At 33.3% G+C, this 20,962-nt stretch overlaps 3 protein-coding genes across 5 annotated transcripts; 1 reads left to right on the top strand and 2 right to left on the bottom strand.

Moving 5' to 3' along the window:
* Window positions 1-1,917: 1,917 nt before the first annotated feature.
* LOC129285178 (uncharacterized) lies at window positions 1,918-5,805 on the top strand. 3 transcript variants are annotated; one of them, XM_054920753.1, is made up of 5 exons: window positions 1,918-2,795; window positions 3,405-4,023; window positions 4,488-4,577; window positions 4,894-5,070; window positions 5,431-5,805. In XM_054920753.1, exons 1-5 carry the CDS (start codon window positions 2,308-2,310, stop codon window positions 5,470-5,472), a joined length of 1,416 nt encoding a protein of 471 aa, XP_054776728.1. In that variant the 5' UTR covers window positions 1,918-2,307; the 3' UTR covers window positions 5,473-5,805. The 3 variants fall into 3 exon arrangements, with proteins under 3 accessions (XP_054776728.1, XP_054776729.1, XP_054776727.1); XM_054920754.1 differs by having other exon boundaries at window positions 1,923-2,795; window positions 3,426-4,023; window positions 4,479-4,577; XM_054920752.1 differs by having other exon boundaries at window positions 1,927-2,795; window positions 4,479-4,577.
* Window positions 5,806-8,335: 2,530 nt separating this feature from the next.
* On the bottom strand, window positions 8,336-9,476 carry LOC129286827 (transcription termination factor MTEF1, chloroplastic). The gene has a single exon (XM_054922892.1). The coding sequence runs from the start codon at window positions 9,407-9,409 to the stop codon at window positions 8,501-8,503; it is 909 nt and encodes a 302-aa protein (XP_054778867.1). The 5' UTR covers window positions 9,410-9,476; the 3' UTR covers window positions 8,336-8,500.
* A 2,010-nt stretch (window positions 9,477-11,486) lies between these two features.
* Window positions 11,487-19,835, bottom strand: LOC129286041 (uncharacterized). Its single transcript, XM_054922083.1, has 8 exons — window positions 19,519-19,835; window positions 18,000-18,249; window positions 16,745-16,868; window positions 15,655-16,001; window positions 13,843-15,568; window positions 12,907-13,160; window positions 12,103-12,210; window positions 11,487-11,737 (listed from the first exon to the last, which is right to left on the bottom strand). The coding sequence occupies exons 1-7, from the start codon at window positions 19,833-19,835 to the stop codon at window positions 12,139-12,141; spliced, it is 3,090 nt and encodes a 1,029-aa protein (XP_054778058.1). The 3' UTR covers window positions 11,487-11,737; window positions 12,103-12,138.
* Between the last annotated feature and the right edge of the window lie 1,127 nt (window positions 19,836-20,962).

The following is a 20,962-nucleotide window of genomic DNA, read 5'->3' as shown; positions in this document are numbered from 1 at the left end:
AATATTGTTATTGTGGCATCCACTTGCTCTTTCCCACTAATTATAACCCTTTTTTTGGGGATTACGTCAATTTCTAAATGTTTTTCACTTCATGATTTTGATTAGATTACCTAACTTATGGAAAAATGTAATAACGTTTTACTAAAATACCCTTAATTTATCTGTTGCTGGAGAGAAACATACAATAAGCGGAAGAGTTAGATGAGTGGCTAAAGAACCAAAAAAACAAAAAAAAAAAAAAGGAAGATGATCCATGATTTGTTTAAACTTTATATGATTGGAAACAAATAAATTCATTTTAAATATTTTGGCCAAAAAAAATCATTTTAAATATATACAAATAAGACATGTAAATATGTTATTTAGCAAGTTATGATGACTACTACTAATCTTGATAATGTAAAAAAATATTTCAAATTTTAAGCACCAAGTTGAGTTTTTTTTTTTTTTAACTAAGTAGTAGTCCTGAACATGAGAAGGACTTAAACTAAATTTTGCAGGCCAATAAATTGGATGCTGATTTCTTTTTTAAGATTTGAAAAGATGTTTTTTTCTATATTGCTAAATTAAAAAAAAACAGATAAGTGTTAATACATCTTGAGCAATAATGGAATTTCTGGTTCTGTGCGCCACAAGTTTATGTTTCTAGTTGTGCAAATTATTGAGATGAACAGCCTAACAGGACACTCACAAACACAAAAAGAGGAAGAAAAATAAAGATAAAGCAAAGAGCATATGCCTCTCTGGTTAATGATGATACTTTCAACTGAACTAAGCATTGATTATGCTCTCTAACCAAAATAGTTAGAGAGAGAGAGGGGCATGAGAGTAGGATAGAATTGTGATTCCATATCAATTGAATGCATGCAATGTCCCCTTTTTGGGTATCCATCATCCTTTCCCTCACCCTCACCCTCACCCTCTCCTTCCCCTCACCTCAACTTTTTTAATTTTTCCCCTCACTTTCTTTCCCCTCATCTTGAATTCTCTTACTTCCATACATTTTTCCTATTTAGAAGCAATCATTGGAGACTTCCATTGTGTCAGGAGACTCCCATCCTATAGTCCATTTCAAGTTATGATAGATTTATAATGTAAACTAGGCTTAACCTTTTTATTAAAAATGATTTAGTAAAATTACATTACTCAAAAAATTCTTGATCATCTTTTTTTAATCCTTGTGCTGAAAGCTAAAACCTTAAAAAACAATTGAGACAACTAATTTGGAGTACATTGAACAACAACTAATTTGGATTCCAGTTGAATTGAACTTTAAAAAAAAGTACTTCTTTGCATTCATATGAATTTAAACATAAAATTTTGTGATTAACCTGTGATAGTTTCTTTAATTGAGATCATTGACTTTTGGTAAATAAAGATAGTATATTGATTGGAGAAATCCTTGGATCATGTAATTTATAAGTAATTTTTTTTTTCATTGTGTACATGTATTCTTTTATTAAAAATAATTTTATTTGAGCATATTCAAAAATTAAATATGAGCATATTTTATAGCAAGATATTAAAATGTTGATTTATCATTTTATGAAAAATTATCTCTTTTAGATCCGATCTCAATATTAACTACTAGTAATTCTTACTGTTAAGAAATGAATGAAATTTTGCCTCATTCACTAGTCCCAAGATGAAGATGAAGAGGGTTCACAGCAGAATACAGAATCATGAATTTATCAGAAGAAGAGCATGAAGACAACCAAAAGAGAAGACACAGAACAGGAACACTTGCCCCCACCCCCAAAAAGAAAATCAAAAGCTGGCAAAAGAAAACATACCTTTCATCATTGTGTTCCTCCCCACTTTCTCCCTATCGTTTACCTTCTTTACAGGTAAGCATAACTCATTGCAATTATCCCACATCCCATTTTCCTTTCTCATTAATTAACCCCAAGATCAATTAATAATCCTAAAATCTCACCACATGTTTCAATCTACTTACATTCAATTTGATGTATTTTCTCAATTGTATAGAATTGGATGAATAAACTATAATGTTTGTGATGTATGATAATGTTACTTTGATATCTTAATCTTTGAAAATTTTCAAAACAAAATGAAGTTGTTAGTTAAAGTTTATGTGCTTAGATGGTGGATGAGGAGAGGAGTAAAAGTCAATCAATTGCTTTTTCACGAATCTCTTGGTCTAAATATTTTTTATTATTTATTTTGCCCTTGATTTATGATTTTCAACTGTGTCTATATATGAAGTAAGCCCAAGCTTGTACTCTGTGTTGCTCACTTAATTTTCCGGTCAGTCACCGGAGCTTGGACGGAGGAGTCTTGACGCAAATGGACGAATCATGGCGGATGCGCATGGGATTAATGCAGGGTCTCCCTCGACGGCGGTCCATGGAGGATAGGTCGTCTTCCCGTTCTAGGCGATCCATCTTCGCCGGAGGTCGTAGCGGATGCGAATCGGAAAACTTAGACCCGGAAGACTTCGCCGACGTCTTCGGAGGTCCGCCGAGAAGCCTCCTGGCACACAAATTCTCGAGGTCCAGTTCATTCTACGAGGAGATTTTCCGGCCACCGGAGTTTGTGTCTCCGGCAACGAAAGGTGGAAGAAACCTGCCGGTCTTCAGGATCCCGACGAAGAACGAGGGATTCTACAGCGACATCTTCGGGTCGGACGATGACCGGAAATCGCGAGAAAGATCAGGATCGCACTCGAAGGCAAAGTCGAACTCGTCCTCGGTACTGAGTTCGGAGGAGCTAAGCCCAGCCCGCCCGGCGATCGGCGATGACGTGGCATTGTCTGTCTTCGCTTCGAAGCTCAGGTATTGTTACTGGGACTGGTCTTGTACAGCAGTAAACCACTGATCATTCTGTTACACGTTAATTGACATTTATGCCCCTAGTGAATAGGTTTATCCGCAGAAATATTATCCGTGTGCATTTTAACTATCTAGCTGGGAAGGATTTCACTTCTAAGCAATCTTGAAACTGAAATTTCCATTTGAACCTTGAAGTTCAGGCATTCTTAGCGCTAGCTGTGAATTTGGAGATTTTATATGGAAAAATAATTCTAAGCAATCTCTTTGATTTAACAATGATGCAATGTGGAATAAACTAGTAAATAGGCAATTTAACCTAAGGGACAAAAGGAGTTGTTGGAAAAGCAGCTTTTGCTAAGAAGTCACCTGATGAGGTAGCCTCTAGCTTCCCTCTTCCACTTTTGGCGTTGGAGAAAACTTGCATGCGGTTTGTGGGGAACTTGTTTGAAAAGACTAAATAATGTAGTACTGAGTTCAAAATTTTCAAAAAACCAAAGAAGCTGCATGGTATTTAGGTTTTGTGCATTAGCAAATCATTTGAGGCAAATATTTAACTGCTTGATGCTAGTCAGTAATTTGAGTCCTGAGGCTGCTTCTTACTGATTATTACAGGCCTATTAATGTCCCATGTAGATGGAACTCATTCACCACGATGCCTGAGGAACACTTGAATAAAGAAGGGAGGCCAATTTTTCCCAGTAATGGTCAACTATTCGAAATTCAGTATCAGGATAATGAGTATAAGGAGAACTTCAGAAGTTCTCATTTAGGATTCTTAAGAGGAGTGTCATCCCCAGAAACCATTAGTCTTGAAACCAATTCATATCAGAGTATCAAAGTATCCGTTGATGACTGGGAGCCCAATTCACCATTTTCAGCTGTCTCTTCACTTTGTCAAGAACCTGAGGTGGCGAAATCCGCATTTCAGCATTACGTGCATCCAGAACAAATTATAGAACAGGATGATGATGATGATGATGATATTGACGACGATGAAGTTTTGAGCTCTTATGTCATAGAGGTCAACCCCAACCCAAAGGAGGAAGATAGTGGATCTGCTGCCATTGATGAAGCAATTGCATGGGCCAAAGAGAAGTTTCAAACACGAAGTTCTGATGAAGATTCAAGCATGAGAAATAATGGCGATGTGCAGGGTGCTGGAAGAAAAGATGATCAACCTGATGCAAGTGATTACCATGATGAAGGAACCGGAGCAGTTCAATCTCCAAAGGTAATTCAGTGTATTAGCGAAGTGAGCGAGCGTCATATTGCTGATACAAAACTTGCTAAGATTTAATGATCTACAAGGCTTGAAATAGGATCTTCACTTGTAAACTGTAACCGAGTATTGTACATTAACAAATACTTAACTTCAATTTATTTTATTTTCCCCGCTTGCCATCTTGTCTTTTGGATTGTTCTATACTATAAGGCGTTCTATATAGTAACTTTAAGTGTAATTAGATGATAATTTTTGGAAAAATAAAATACTAAGTGCGGAATTAGAAATGAGTAAAATATTGAAGAGGGTGAATGTGCTTTATAACCATAAATAAAATATTCCATGTCATGAAGTTGAAGAAACTTCCATCCTTGGTAGTGTCAATACTTCATTTCTGGATGTTCCTCCTATTTCCATTTTTTGAGTATAAAGATTTTGGATTGATTGTTCTGCTATTATGACAGAAACTACAGATGGAAACAGAGAAGTTAGATAGAGATATAAGATTGTGGTCATCAGGCAAGGAAACTGACATCCGGCTACTGCTTTCAACATTACATTACGTAGGACTTCTTTTACGCTAACTTCTTATTATATTTCACATTCAATTAATTAAATGTTATGTTAAGGGAGAAAAAGAGTCCCACTTTTCAGGAATTTGCTACTAAGTTCTTGAATAAAAGGATGACATTTTGACATTTTTAGTAAATCATTGATTCAGTCAAAGTTTCTCTACACGTCAAAATCCTGGGGAAGAGCTTAACAACAAACTCAAAAAGAACTGCTTATAAAATTTTGTCCATAAATTTTTCTTGCATTTAGGACCTCAAGGCTTGCAGATCACAGAATATTGACGTGGTTGTGTGTTTTCATTTCTAGATTCTGTGGCCCGAGAGTGGCTGGTACGCTATTCCTCTCATGAACCTGATAGAAAGCTCACAGGTGAAGAAGTCTTATCAAAAAGCAAGATTATGTCTCCACCCGGACAAACTTCAGCAGCGAGGAGCAACCCAGACCCAAAAATACATAGCAGAGAAGGCTTTCTCCATTCTTCAGGTATCTAACTTTGTTATACAAAAGCTTGGTTGATCATCTAAAGGTGATATCATTATTCAGGATCTTTTTGCTACTCGAGAGTGTAATTTTGTTCCAACTACATAGCATATCTGATTTTGGAAAGTATGTTTAGCATCTTTTCACCTTCAGAAGAGTAAAATTGGAATGAAACTATACTCTCATGTACTAAAATAAGACAGTATCGAATTAATTGTTACATTTATTCTTAGAGGATCCAATGGAGTCTTCTCATCTTCTGTTAACTTTTTCCTATAAATCACAAAGTTGTCCCATCAAGTTTCTGATTCAATTGAAAGATGAATTCTAGTAGTTAGTTTGGGTCTTGTTTGTTCATTGCAGGATGCATGGGCTGCATTCGTTTCTGAAGACGTTTCTTTTTGACCAGCGGATGACCCTGATTCCTGAGGATATCAAGACGGGAACAAACACCCAAGGTATATATACGACATAGAAGCTTTAAATGACGGAAGTGTTTGTTAACTCGCAGAAAATAATACACAAAAAATGAAGATAGAAGCTACTTTGTACAAATAGTTGACAGCTTGGTCTACTGTTTTGTTTGGCTATGTTTGTATCATAAGTTGTTTGAGGCTCTTGTAAGTAATATTTTGAAAGTAGTTAAGAAGGTATTTGATTGCCTTTTCACTTTTAATGCTTGACCTGTATGCTGTGACATGGAAACAAGAAATTAGTTTATTTATTTGTATCCTTAAATATTGTTTCTTAATTTGGACTCTTTAAACATGTTTCATTTATATTTGAATTTTCTGAAAGCACGTTCTATTTTTTGTGCCCTTTTTGACAGCGGTAGCTCCGCTTAGTAAGCATGATTCTGCACGCTAACGGATAAATTTGTTTTTCAATAAAAATCACTTTATTTTACTGTGATAAATGTCTGGACATGTTTGTGAATAATGTAACATGGTATGAGTTTTATATTTTATATTAACATTGATGATTGTCTTGTGTCGTATTGCTATGGCACTTGGTTTCGTCACAGCAAACGCTCCCATAGTCCCACTTACACCTTGGGTTTTATTTATAAGATATAGGGAATTTTTTTTTCGATCTTACTAACAAGTTGCATTTTTAAATTTTATCACAAATTTTTTCTTCTCCTTATATTAAATATTGGAAAGAGAAAATGTTGTTGAAATATGCATATTTAATATGAGTAAATTCAATTAATTTTAAAATATTTCTTGATTTTGATAAAAATATTAAAAATAATTTATAAATAGGATGAGAGGAGCACTCTCTAAAAACTTATTGATGAATGAAGGAGAAGCTAATAGACACAAACCAGTAACGTGATTACCAAACTACAACATGACAGGATAGAATTTTCTTTGTAGAAGGTCTAAAAATTTTCACAATTTTCTGCTAACTGCTAATGGATCCTTGACGGTGAATTGAGTAAAATACTTTGATTTTTCTATCTATTTTATCTTAATTATACATACTTTCGTTTTACTTTTTAAACCTATATAAACCTTTTTTAGTATAAATAGTGACAAAACATAAATATTCCTTTTATTTTTAATATTTTACTCCTATCGACCCAACTGTGGGTTTATACATGTTTGATCAAAATACTCTTCTTTAAATATCTGTTGTCTAAAAATCATTCAAATTATGTAAATGTATTTATTTAGTAATTTTTTTAAAAAATTAAATACAAAGATGGGCTAAAATAATATTCAAACATGCAATTCAAAAAATTTTAAAAATATTTTTGTCAAAAAACCTATGAAATAAGAATTTAATATAATAAATTACTCAATAATTTATGTTTATTTTTAATTTCATTAATTTTTACACAAAAATTTTAAATTATTTATTTAAATATTGACAATCTTAATTATTTAATTTTTTTTAAGTTGGAAGAGAGGGTAGACAATTAGATCATAAGGATAAATTAATAATTTTAAAATCTTTATCCTAATTACAAAAAAAAAATAAATATTTTAAAACTTTTAACAGAATATTCTTAATAGTGTTAAGAATTAGACTAAAGTATATGTTTTAAAAATAAAGAGAATGTCTCCGTAATTTTAATAAAAAGGAAGAGAGGTCATTATATTTTATTGGGAAAATTAATCTTTTAATCCTCCAACTTTTAAGTCACTTGTAACTCAGTCCCTCAACTATGACTCGCTATGACTCAATCCCTCAACTGTAACTTACCTATGACTCAATCCCTCAACTTTTGAATCACTTACAAATTAGTTCCTTAACTTTTGTTAATTTTTTTTTATGTTAACTTCTATCTCACATTAATGAATAAGAAGAGGGTATTTTAAAATAATATATGAGCATTTTTTTACCCCTCTTATTTGAAAAAAAAATTTAAAAAAAATTTAAAAATAAGGACCGAGTTATAGGTAAATCAAAAGTTGAGGGACTGAGTTACGGCGAGTTATAGTTGAAGGACTGAGTCGCAGCGAGTCATAATTGAGGGATTGAGTTACAAGTGAGTTAAAAGTTGAAGGACTAAAAGATTAATTTTTCCTATTTTATTTTAATGAATTTACAAGCTTGATTAAAAACTATGAACTTAAAAGTACCTTTTGCTTTGCATTAATCTTCCCTTGCTTTTTCTTAATATCAAAATGAACAACCACAGAACAAGGAGTTTCTATTCTCCACTGTATGTATATAAATAGAAAATGACAATTAAATCCTAAAAGTTCAATTTAATTACAGCTAGTTCTCAAAAAAAAAAAATGTTGCTAAAAAAATGAGTAACGAATATGAAGTCTTATTTTCAAATTACTAGGAGTTACTCATGAATATTTCATTTGCAACATGTTTTTTTGGACAAACATTTGCAACATGTTAAAATTAATATTTGCAACTCATTTTTTAGTGAAATTTTTCAACAGCTAACTATCATTAAATTAAACTTTTGGGATCAAGTCTCATTATATAAATCATTGTATGCAGTCTTGTAAGAAAGAGAAAATAGTGTGTGTAAAGAGGGGAAGTAACACCTGTACATATCATATACACATACTGTATATATCATATTCTCTCTTACTATATAACAACACTGATGAGGTTGATAATCCAAGGGTTCAAAATAACAAAGGGCAGCCAAAGATTTAAAATAGAAAATTGACTAAAATTCAGGGACTCTGCTTCAAGATTCACAACATCATTCGGACAGCACTCATTCATATACACTTGCAGTTATAGAGCATGCCATATAAAGCAAAAATTTCTGAGATTTATCAAAGACAAGTGAGCAAACCAAGGAGAAAGAAATATATAGATATATCAAGTTATTAACACAACTTTTAGTGACATCACCTCACCTCTCATATACACATACACTTACCAAGTTACCATCCTTTAATGATTAAAGACTTTGTTCAGTGATAATACATCAGCTCTGATCTCACCACAATCATTCAGTTTTCTGCTTCATGAGCTCCCTAAACTCATCGTCAGTGCTCTTAAGCATCAAAGACAAAGGCATATTGATCCCACTTTGCACAACCTCCATATGCCTAGGCTTTATCCTGTTTTCCAAGCTAAAAGCAAAATACTGAGGAAACTCTTTCAGCTCCTCCAGCTTTCTTCCCATTTCCCCAGAAAAATACTCAAACTTGGGCTGAAAGTTATTGTCAATGCTGAAGGTCAACAATGCAGGACACCTCAGGACCATATCTTTAGTTTCTTCCTTTGAAAAACCCAGATTCTCCAAGAACTTCAGTTTAGGAATTAGAGTCCTTTCCACATTAGAAACCAGCAAGACAGAATCTTGATAAGCCAGGGCTAACAAATCCTTGAACCCTAGCCTCTGAAGGTAGAACAAAGCTGGCTTGAGCTGGTCTTTGACACTTGAAGTGAGCAATCTTGGGCATTTGTTAATGACCTTTCTGAAGCTGCGATCTGGGACTTGAAGTTCGTGGGAGAGAAAATCAAAAACTGGGCTAAGCTCAGATTTGATGCTGGAGGTGAGAATCTTAGGGCACATGCCCAGAATTCTGGGCAAGTCATTCTGTTGGATGCCTTTGGAGTGAAGGAAGGAGATGATGGAATGGATGGATTCCATAGTGGCAGTTCTGAGATCAGGGTTTACTGAAAGGGCCTTGCCTGAATCAACACCCATAATTTCAAGGCAGAGAATTTTCTCTTTGAATTCAAGGGAGAGTCTGGTGTGGGTTGGAGTATAGAGTGGGTGCTTTTGGAGGAGGCTTTTGGGTTTGGGACCCAATTGGGTGTTTGGCTGCTGGGAATTTGGAGGCGACGGTTTGTGAGAAGAGAAGCTGCAGAGGGAAGAGTGAAGGGAAGTGGCTCCGGCGGGAGCCATGGCGGAGACTGAGACCGGAGAGATAGTGTGTGACTGTGTGAGTGAGCGTTGTGTACATCTTCTGGTCATGTAAGTTATCGTCGAGATGTTGCAATGTTGTGGGATGACACGTGGGGATTTGTCTGAATTTGATTGGCTGAAAATGGATTCCACAGATTGAACACGGTTCTCCGCTACTCCTTTAGTTATCTTCTTAGTCCCTCTAAAAATATAAAATATTTTTAATTAAAATTTATTTTTTAATAAAATAGTTATTAATTTTTAAATTAATTTTATTTTTTATATTTATCTCTATCAAACACTTTATAATAAATATAAAATCATTATCAATAGGGCACTTTTAAAAAAAGGCAATGATTACACCTCGAAAAATTAAAAATATTTTACATTTTTTAACATCTAATCTCTAAAAAAATATCTTATATTTTTTAACTTAAGAAGTATTTCCTTGTCTTGTAGTTAATGTAATTAAGTAATTTATCCCATGAGCTTATTTATTATATAAATTATTTTTTAATTTTTAAAAATAATACAATTTAATTATTCATATTGATAAATATTAAAAAAATAAAAAAATTATAGAAAAAGAGGAAAAACTTTTTGATCATTTCCTATAATTTTTTGAATTCTTGAATTTCAGGTTTTATTGTAATTTTTTTATCCTTTTTAAAAATTTTAAATTTCTTTTATCAAAAGTTGAGAGAATAATTTTTATAATAAATAAGTTCAAAATTTATAGTATTATTTGACCTAAAATTTAGGATAATTTGCTCATTTAAGTTTTTAGTTTTACCTGCCCCTTTAGTTTATTTCGTCATCATACTTTTATATGGAAAAATGGTTATTTCATTGTTATATTTTTCCATATAAAAAATATTAAAGACTCAGATTTAATAAAAATAAAATTTTAATGGTATCTAAAAATTAAAAATATTATTCAAGTTTAAGGATACAAACAAAAATTTCTGAATTCAATGAAATTTTGCTAAAATTTAGTAATAAATTCTTAAAATTTGATAGTAGATTTTAGTATTGAGGACTCGTTGTAAGTTTCAATTATTTAGTATATTCCTCAATTTTAATCTTTAGGTATAAATTTCTCAAAATCGTTTAAATTGATTGACTCAAAGATAAGCTAATCTTTACCATATTTTCATTTGATTGTGAATTTTTAACTTCTCAATTTAAAACATCACTTATTATAAAACTCCTCTCTATTTTAATTTAATTACAAAAATCAATCTTAATAGTTTTAAAAACTTAAATAAATCTCATTTGAAATAAAAAAAATTACATACTCCTTCTGTTAAAAAATGTAAAACATTTTTTGAGGAGTTAAATGTACAAAAATGTAAGACATTTTTAACCTTTTGAAATGTAATCTTTACTTTTTTTAAAAAAATATCCCTATTAGTAATGACTTTACATTTATTATAGGATATTTAGTAAAGATAAATATGAAAAAATAATATTAGTTTGAAATTAAATAACTACTTTATTAAGAGAGTAAAATTCAATTAAAAATACCTTACATTTTTTAACAGAATGAGTAACTCTCAAGAATTGCATAATTCTCTTTTGATTCTTCCCTCAACGCATGTTTTTTTCTAAGTTTTATCATACAAAATATTTACCCCTTCCATTTAAAAATGTAATGCACTTTTTAAAAAATTAGATGTTAAAAAATATAAAACATTTTTAATTTTTTAAAGTGTAATTATTATCTTTTTTTAAAAAGTGCCTCTATTGATGAATCACTTTATATTTATTATAGAATATTTAATAGGGATAAATAAAGAAAGATAGGGTTAGTTTGAAAGTAAATAATTACTTTATTGAGGGATAAAATTTAATTAAAAATATTTTAATTTTTTAAAGGAGAGAGTAACACTTTATTAGACTTTTATACACGCTACACTAGAATGGACCAGGGGCAACTACCGGGGAAAGAATCTTTTCCCCAAACTCTATTTTTTAACATCTATCAGACAGGTCAAGTGCTCTAGAGAAATTCCCATGCCTTACCAAATGGCTCAACAACTCACCATGATACAATTCATATATACTACAAGAGTCAAAACCAAAAGCTATATGAGATTTATGAAACAATAATTTATTGAACATTTCCCACATGAAAATCTCAGACTTTGAATTATGAAAATCTCTCATAATTTACAGTTCATTACTCTCACGTCTTGACTAATAATACAGGACTTTGAAGCATATAGATATTGCTTAATAAAAACTATTCAGCCTTGTCCATCATTGGCCCTACAGATATAAACACAAGAATTTATCCAAGTCGCTGAACCATATAACTCATGACATCTGCATGCATATTGGGAATAAAAAGGAGAATATTAGCAAGAAGTCAGCACAACTTCATCAAACAGCAGCTTAGTGAAACTTTAATGTGTATATAGTAACATCCTACTGAAAATTAGGACACCAATAGTTGGTAGACATAATAAAGTGCAATACAAGTTTGCAGCCAAAAACGCACAAAACTTGCATAAAGGTGCTCAGATTATTTTTTGGGCCAGAGAAGTTTCTTACGCGTAAAAAGCATCCACTTTTTAAAGGAGAACTTAATGACAAACACTTTAAAACTGCCCCTAAGATTTGTCAGGCAAAGATTACTATAGGCAAATGACTTGCATATGACTAATTAGATATAACATAATCAAACTTACAAGCAAATGGAAACACTAAACACTTTGACTGAAATCTCAGAGTTGCCCATGACTCCTGCTCATAGAAGGGCGTCGAAGGAGCTTTTGACCAGGAACTTGCTGATCATCCTACATGATCAGCAATCGAAATTTATCATTAAGCATGATAAAACCATTACAGGGACCCAAGTTATGATAGGAAAATTTATAAATAAAACATTAAAACCATTAAACACGATATAAAAGATTGACTAAACACTCCTGGTCAATAGTTCTTGTGTTCCTAAAATGAAGATGAATTAGTGCATCATTTTTCTTTTAAGAATATATCATGGGGTTACTCTATTTTCAATTATAATAAATGAAAGAAGAGGGAGCTGCCACAATTGATGAGAGCTCTACATGTGTACATGCCTTCCATTCACCATCATTTTATCTTAAACTTTTCAGTCACATCCATACCATAAAGGTTTGAACTTTCAAGCAATCAACCCTTCCCAGGTAAAGGAAACAAAAATGAAATGCATGTATTGGTTGATGCGTTTTTTCTCCTTAGAAATTAAAAGCCACAATGATAACCCAAGTAGCCTACACGTTTTCTGTTACAAATTAAAGGCAACATGTTTAAAAAACTATGTTACTATATATCTAATACCATATCTATAAATAAAAAAGCATTTTACCTAACAATGAATAAAACAGATCATAGAGAAAAAAGAATTATATTTTGATTATATAATCCAAAGTTGGGCATTTACTTGAACAAAAATTACACGCAGGAAGGGTGATAAACGGAAAGCAATTGATGAAAGTAGATAAACACACCTTGTACAAAGATGCAGCAGACTCAGATGGTACTGTCTGAATTGCATTAAGCCCCAGGGATCGGAAAGCATCCAAAGCATCTAATGTCAGCTGCCAACCACAGAGTGCAATGGCATCAGCGCTGGTGCTTGGATTAGAGCTAGCACACCCAGCAGCAGCAACATTTCCGTTAACCCAAGGGCAATATTGGTTGTGATAGACAATAGGATCAAATTCTGGAGCTTCCTCATAATTACTTTCACCTTTTGGAGGGCCTAAATAATTGAACAATGTAAGTTGCTGTGGTCCCAACACACTCAGGAATTAATGAATGAAGTGTAGAAGGACCTTGGCACTACTCATTTATATCCTGATAATAAGGGTGCAAATCTGCAATTTTCTAGATGCCTGACAGATAACTAAAAGGTGATTTGATATATTTCCCAGTAAAGATGCCCCTTCAATGTATTTGATGTAGAGAGAGCGCATGCACTTGTATCAATGGACGCTTGTGTCACTTATATTTACAGTAGAGAGAAGTTTGTGGATCTTGAGAAACAACCAATTTGTAACTTATATGGTCTAAGTAAACAATGAAGAAAGACAAATTAATTCCATATTCTAATACTACTAAAATAATTACAATAGGAAGATGGCAAAAGGCTTAAACAATTAGTTGATACTAACATTACCCTAAAGTTATTCCCTAAATCATTATCAATTTGGACTTGTTTAGAAAAGTTTCGTTAATACTTACTGATACCAAATATCCACATCCTGCTTTTTTCTCCCAATAGAAGTTGGAGGATGGAATACAGCTAAAGAAGGATATGAAAGAGGCAGAAAGATGAACTTAAAGACACCCATTTCAAGCATCAAGGGATCCATGCATTTGAAACATCGAGGTGAAAAGGGGCAGATGTAATACATTTTCAAGATCGTTGAGAAAGAACTTACCAATCCCACTGGCATTAGCAAAATCTGACTCAAGACGAGAACAATTGTTGGTAAAAGATGATTTACCATCCTTCACGATCTCTTCCTTAGCATGTCCACAACCAGAATTCACAATAACATTGCAAGAACGGGATGGATGCCTACTGTTTGCAGGGGGGATATTGCAATCTTGACTAATTTTTTCACCACTTTCAACAGATTCAGCCTTTGTAGTACAACCAATTTTTGATCCACTATCTGTCCTGGCTGCAGAGTGAGACAACATCTCTTGATTATCACCATTGGGATCTTCCCTGTTCATATCAGGGACAATCTCATCCATTAGACCAGGATCCAGACTAGATTCACCAGTTTGACCCTGGTTTTCAACATCTTCTGCTCTAGGTTCCACATCACCAACAACACTAGCTGTTCTATGTACAGATATATCTGCCCCATGAATTTCAGCTTCATGACTTGCACAGATCCCAACACTCCCCCCACTAACACCAAAACTAATTCCATCCCGGGCCTGAGCAGTTTCTGCATTGAAGATTTCTTCCCCATTATTTGTACTACTTACACCCATTTCACCAGGGGCAACTTCAGTAGCTGTTTGCAAACAAATGCTCTGCTGAACTTGATTGCTGTTATTCAGTTCTGAAGTCTCATTCACATCAACATTGCTAGAGGAGGGAAAATGAACATCATCAAGGTCTCCTGGGTAGTTTTCAACACTTTCCATAGAGTCATCATTTATGTCATGACATACTATATCCATTGCAATGACAGATGACGCACAGGTTGAATCCCTAGCTGACTGGATTCCCATAAATGAAGAAACCCGATTGCCCTCAGCATAAGCCTCAAAACCCATTGAATGGCTAGGACCAGCCCCCGATGAATCTCTTTGATGAGTTGAGCAATCAAAAACATCAGTATCACGAGCACGTTTTGAAGGACCAGCTGAATATTGTCTACAATCTGTAACTTCATCGCCATCACAATCAATGACTGTCCCTTCAATGCTATCAGCCTGCTGTTGCAACCCAAGGATTGGTCTGTCATCTGAGCTTCCACCCTTTTCAAGATTCCTCTTACGAGAGCTCGGTCCTCGTGATTCATATGAAGCTGCACGATCACCAATCTCACTCCCTGAAGGTTGACCAATCATTAAATCCCTTCCCATGTCTACATCATGACTTTTTTCAGATGTTGCTATCCTTCCTGGTGAAGCACATGGCAACCCTCCTGCCATAGAAAGAGTCAAGTCTACATCTGTGCTAGCCAAAAATTTCCCTGCATTTGTTGTTGTCACTTCATCGCGATCATCAGTTTGATCTTTCTCTGTATCACCATTTATTCCACTTGCCGCACTCACTCCACGGGTTAATCCCATCTTCTTGCTAGTCTCAGGAATATCTATGTTGTTAGGAGCAAAACGAGAAGGGCGAGGGACAGTCAAAAAATCCATAACTCTAATTGTAGCTCCACATAAGCTACAATCGAGCAAAGGTGACCTAGATTCTAGTCTAGACTCCTTATAGGACACCTTGGTCTTTCTGGAGTCCAGTTTAGCAGAAGCAGAAACTGCTTTTGGTCCAGAATCCTGAGGAAGATGAAGCTGAGTCTGACCTGGGCCAAATGAATGTTCATTTCTTGCAGACTGAGCTGAGTGTTCTTCACAATCCTGAACGTTTAAAAGCCATCTTGGTTCCCACCCACAAAGGCTTATAAGCTTCTGTGCCTGCCAAAAGATACAGAAGTAGAAAATAATACATTTAGTAAAGTTAACTACCAACCTACAAGGACAGAACTGATAGAAATTCTTACACGAGAAAATAGGCAGTATGCCTCATCTCGAGAGCTTTCAAGTTCTGATATAATCTCTGGTTTAATGTCTACTTCTCCTGGCATAAAATTCTGTGACTGTGACAGAAAGCGATCAATCTGTGGGCTTCGAGAAACATGCATAAACTCAATTGCAGAGATTGCCACAACAGGTAGATGCTGAAACTGCACAAGCCCATCGCATCTATCCTTGTACCCGCCAATTAATGCAGACTGAGGAGTTGGAGGGAACTGCACCAAGCTTTCTGGACAGCTATTACCCCTCCAAGAGCAATTAACTTTGTGGCCTGAATCCAGCTGCCCAGCAAAGGACTCACAGGCATTTTGAGCTTCAACCATTAAATAAGGTTTAAAAAAAAATGAAGAATACAATCAGCAACAACACATAGGACTTTTTTTCTGATAGTTATCAGATAAAATTTGCTTGGAAAACTAGAAGCATTGTTCACTTTATATACAAAATGAGTCATAAAAGCTACTGTATTTCATGACCAACTTAAAACTATGAAATCTGATATTTGATAGGACAAATAGTATGCTGCATTAACCTCCAATAGAAATCATATCAAAATATATCAATCTATCAATGGGCAAACTAGTATTGGATGTATCAAACAATGGATTACAATTCATAGGATAAAAATCATGCAGCTTTGAGTTATATTGGACCTTTGACAAAAGGAGGCCCATAAAGGCAGTAATGCTGCATCTACTATTAAGCATGCACATTACACAAACCTGACTACGAGTATATTTGTAGTTGTTCATTCACCGGTTAACAAAAGAAAGAAATTACATGAAAGAAAGCCCTCATTTTAAGTTTTAACTATGAAGAAGTTCATCCTATAACTTCTTAAAAAACTCTCTGCGTCATTACTGACTTCAGATATTCCTCATATAAAATAATGGGCGCCTGAATTAAGTTGAGCCTCTATTAACATCCATCTTTCGCTTAAAAAATGAATATTTTTTACAGTTGCCACCCTAGTTATTTTCACAACCTCACCTGAGAAACAATCAACTTCAAAAGCAAAGGGAAGTAACTTGACATATTTAAATTGCAATTACTGACCTTCCTCTAATGTCCAAGATGATGATGATGTAAAACTCAGGCATGCACCACATGACTCACATTCAATTTTGTCAACACCAATATTCATCCAACCTTTTTGAGCACAAGACAGTGAGCTGATGATCTGGAAGAAATTAAGGTGTTTGGCCAAGCAAAAAATGAAAAGGTAAGTTCAAAACACAGTAATGAATATAACCAAAAAGATTTGGCTGGGGCCGATGGGCTATGGATGGGAAAGAAATGTTAAACAATACTAGAATGAACGGCAAAGTATAGCAGTAGTATGAAGAGAGTTCTGTGAGCCGAAAATTTGACTGGATCAAACATTCAAAAATAACTTATTTTTAAGAGAAGAATTCATTCAAAGAAATCACAGGAAAAAAAAAAGTGCAGGAAATCCTCCTAGAAAAAGAAAATGAAGTAACAGAATATCAGCGTGAATGAGTTTTCCAGTTCCTAGACAAATTCACAAGACAAAGCCCTCTAAATAAATAATGTATTAGCACCTTCATGGATACCAAGTACACGAAAGTGGCCCACAAACTATGAGAAAGAAAGAACTATCATTTTATGCTATGGAACTACTACAAGGCACACATCATAAACATAGAAAGCAGCAGTGCATCATAAAGAACAATGAAAGAATTAATCAGTGCATTGCAAAATAGCAAACATTCTAGCTACAATTTCTGTAAAAAGAAAAAACTCTACTTCACTATTTTAAGATGACTGCATAACTTTTTTCCAATAAAAAATAAAAGATAAAAAGTACAAGAAAATGGGAAATCTTCAAGCAGCTTTGGAGTAGTGAATCAATTTTTCTTTCTATTCTCACTTCCACTCTGAAAGCCAAGACATTAAACAAGTCATTTCAAGGGCTAGTAATCACTTGCCAAAAGAAATTAAGAGGCAAAAGCGACACAGGATCAGATAAAAGGATGGAAAGAAAAACCAAGATTACAATTCTTGGTGGGGGAAAAACTTGAAAAATGGCAAGAGATAACAGTGATTTGGATTATCTAACTGTAGGTTTAATTTATTAACATAACAAGCAGAATGCATTTTGCATGTCAACTTTCACTTCAGGGATTAGACAAATAATTGAATGTTCTTCAGGAAACACTATGAATTGAAGACACAAAAAGCATCGGTTATTACAGACATACCAACCACAAGGGGAAAATGAGGAATACCTAAATATCTATAATTGTGACTATAATATACTTATTCTTGGAAAGCCATGTCAAGTTCAAACCTTAGGTTTCCCAAGCCAATTTGAAGGATTAAATGTTGCCAGACGCCTTAATAAATCCCCCCTTTCCCAGGGCCTACATGAAGGTCTTGATGAACCAAAAGCAGAGCCGCCAGCACTTGTGCTCAAGGAGGTCCATGGTGGTTGGGAACCAACACAAGAAAGAGAAGCTGCTTTAGAGCCTTGTCCATGACTTGATCCATCTAAACTGCCAACATTCATTGGAACAGCTGGTGAGGATGCTGCAGCTGAACTGATAAAATATATATATACATATATTAGTCCTTTCAGGAATTATATTCAATAAAGTAAACAATACCTAGACATGATAAGTAAATTCTCCCAAGAGATACTGACATTTACAACCACCAGCCACACATATTCATATACAAAAGTCATCCTAACTTGAATGCGTGCTTTGGTAGGAGTTCAAATCCGCAAAAATTTAAGAAATTTAATTATCACTTAAATAAGATTACAGCTCACATCAACTTATTTTGCTTTTTCATTGCATAAAGTCCAATGCAGCTTCACATTTGATTTCTACATAACCTATCATTCTATATGAAAATGGATTCACAAAAATGCATATCATTCAATATTTAATGGCTTAAGAAAATCATGGTTGACTTGTTGAAACATTATAATATAGGAGACTACAAAAAAAGATTAAAAATGAATCTACAGTATGTAGGTATGCAAATGTGGGGGGAAAAGGCCCTACAAACCGTCCAATAATAAATAATAATTTCCCAACCATCAATCTTCCTAATAACATGAACCACATCAAACAAGAGGAATTTCATATGGTGCCTTCATTTTACACTCTAGATGCTGGATGTTAAGACACTCAATCCAGAATCATCCATCCATTAGGAGTTTGAACGAGCCAGGGAAATGTCAAGTTATCAACAATGTTTTAAGTTTCCTTTTTTGCTTCAAGCAATTGAAATTAGAAAAGATAATTCAGTCAGTGGCTAAGATCGAACATTATATCAAGTGCAAGCACCAAAATTTCATGAGAAACAAATAAGATAAAAACTGAGACCCAATGCAGCAGGGTAACTTAGAAACTGCCACGCTTTGACTATGGTCTAACAGTAGGCATTATGTTTACATTCAAGTTGTCTTTAAAAATTTCATTTAAACAGCTAAACAACTTCTCTAACCAAGTCCAAACCTCCAGACAAGTGGCTAATTGCCACTAACACAAACAGCAAGCGACACTTTTCCATTAGATCCAATTTTCGAGCTGCAGCAGCAGCCGCAGTGCCACTGGACCAACAAAGGAGACTCAGACGACATACATCAACCATCGTATTAGCTCTTTTACAATCCAATTCAAGTTTAAATATTTAAAATTTTGCCAAACCAAGCAAATTGGAAACCCCAATGATAAAACAGAAAAATCCCAAAAACTGAATGTACGTTGAAACCCTAATTAAAGAACATTACAATGTTTTGCTTGTATAAGTATGTGAGCCTAAGGAATAGAGAGAGAGAAAGAACAGGTAGTAGGTACCTAGCTGTGGGATCAACGGTGCCTCCGGAGCTGATTACTTCTTCCCTCATCTCTTTCGCTTTCTCTAATTTCGAAGCAATGGAATTCAGCGAAAGCGGGATGCGAGCTTTGTTATATAGGCGAGTGCCAGCGCGTGTCTCTGAGCGAGTGCGAGCGTAAACACGAGTTTTGCTGATGACTTGGAAGCTTGGGTCCACAGTGATTTGTTGATTGGGATTAGGAAACTCAGATCCTTCTGATATGGTTAACGTTGGGGGGAAAAATAATGTTCTACAAAATCTTGAATTTGAGAATGCGTAAATGTATTGATCGAGCATTGCTGTAATTCATTTCAAGATATAGGCAAGAATTAAAAGCAAGTATCTCTTTCAATAAAAGTTTAAATCTTAATTCATCATTATGAAATATTAGTCCACTGCGTTAGATTCAAACTCGTTAATAAAAAGTGAGTTATTTATAATTAAAATTAACAATACTTAAATTTAATTCAATTAAATAACCATATAAAAATATGATTTATTAATTTACACTCCCTCACCTTAAACCGTTTCATCGACAACCAATGAAATATAATTAAATTATTATATTATTATTTAAAAAATAATTTATTTTTATTAAATACATATTTTTAAAGTGTATTCTCTCCCAACTATTAAAAAAACTAGATTTATACCCTGTGTTTTTAAAATAAAAATATTAAAATAATATTTTAATATTTTAAAGTAAATATATTATTTTTATTTTATTTTATCTTAATTATAAATAATTTTTTATTTTAAAAATCTATATGAATCCCTTTTAAAATCAATAATTAGAATTACAAAATATAAATATGCTTTCTACTTTTAAATTTTTATTTTTACGCATGTAATCATTAGTTGATAGTTACTATTCTTGATATATTATTTTAAATTTTTATTTATATCTTAAATTTATTAGTCATACAAATTAATTTGTTTAATATTTTTTAAAGATACTTCATTTTTTTTAAAAGTATAAAGCATTTTTAATCGAATCTCACACTCAATAAAATAGTTACATGTCTTCAAAATAACACCATCTTTTCATATTTACTATTTAATTGGGTGTTTAACTCTAAAATAAATATAAAATAATTTATTCATTATGGACATTTTTGAAAAAAATTAATGATTATACCTTCAAACACTAAAAATATCTTATATTTTTTAACATCCAACCCTTAAAAAATAACTCCTAAAAAATGCCCATATAATTTATATTTTTTAACTAAGGAAGTAATTTTACTAAAATAATATTTCAAACACGTATTTGTAAAAAAAAAATTAATGGAATAAGAGATAAATTAATTTATATAATTTATATTTATGTTTATTAAAATTTTATAATTTTAATTAATGACACTAAAGTGTAAGTTTTAAAATAAAGAATGTCTTTGTAATTCTAACAAATAAAAGGAATGCTA

Source organism: Prosopis cineraria, unplaced genomic scaffold (assembly GCF_029017545.1).
Source record: "Prosopis cineraria cultivar Desert tree isolate PC_DT_omini unplaced genomic scaffold, ASM2901754v1 PC11, whole genome shotgun sequence".
Lineage (NCBI taxonomy): Eukaryota > Viridiplantae > Streptophyta > Magnoliopsida > Fabales > Fabaceae > Prosopis > Prosopis cineraria.
Note: the sequence above shows the minus strand (reverse complement) of the source record. Positions and strands in the feature narration are given on the sequence as shown.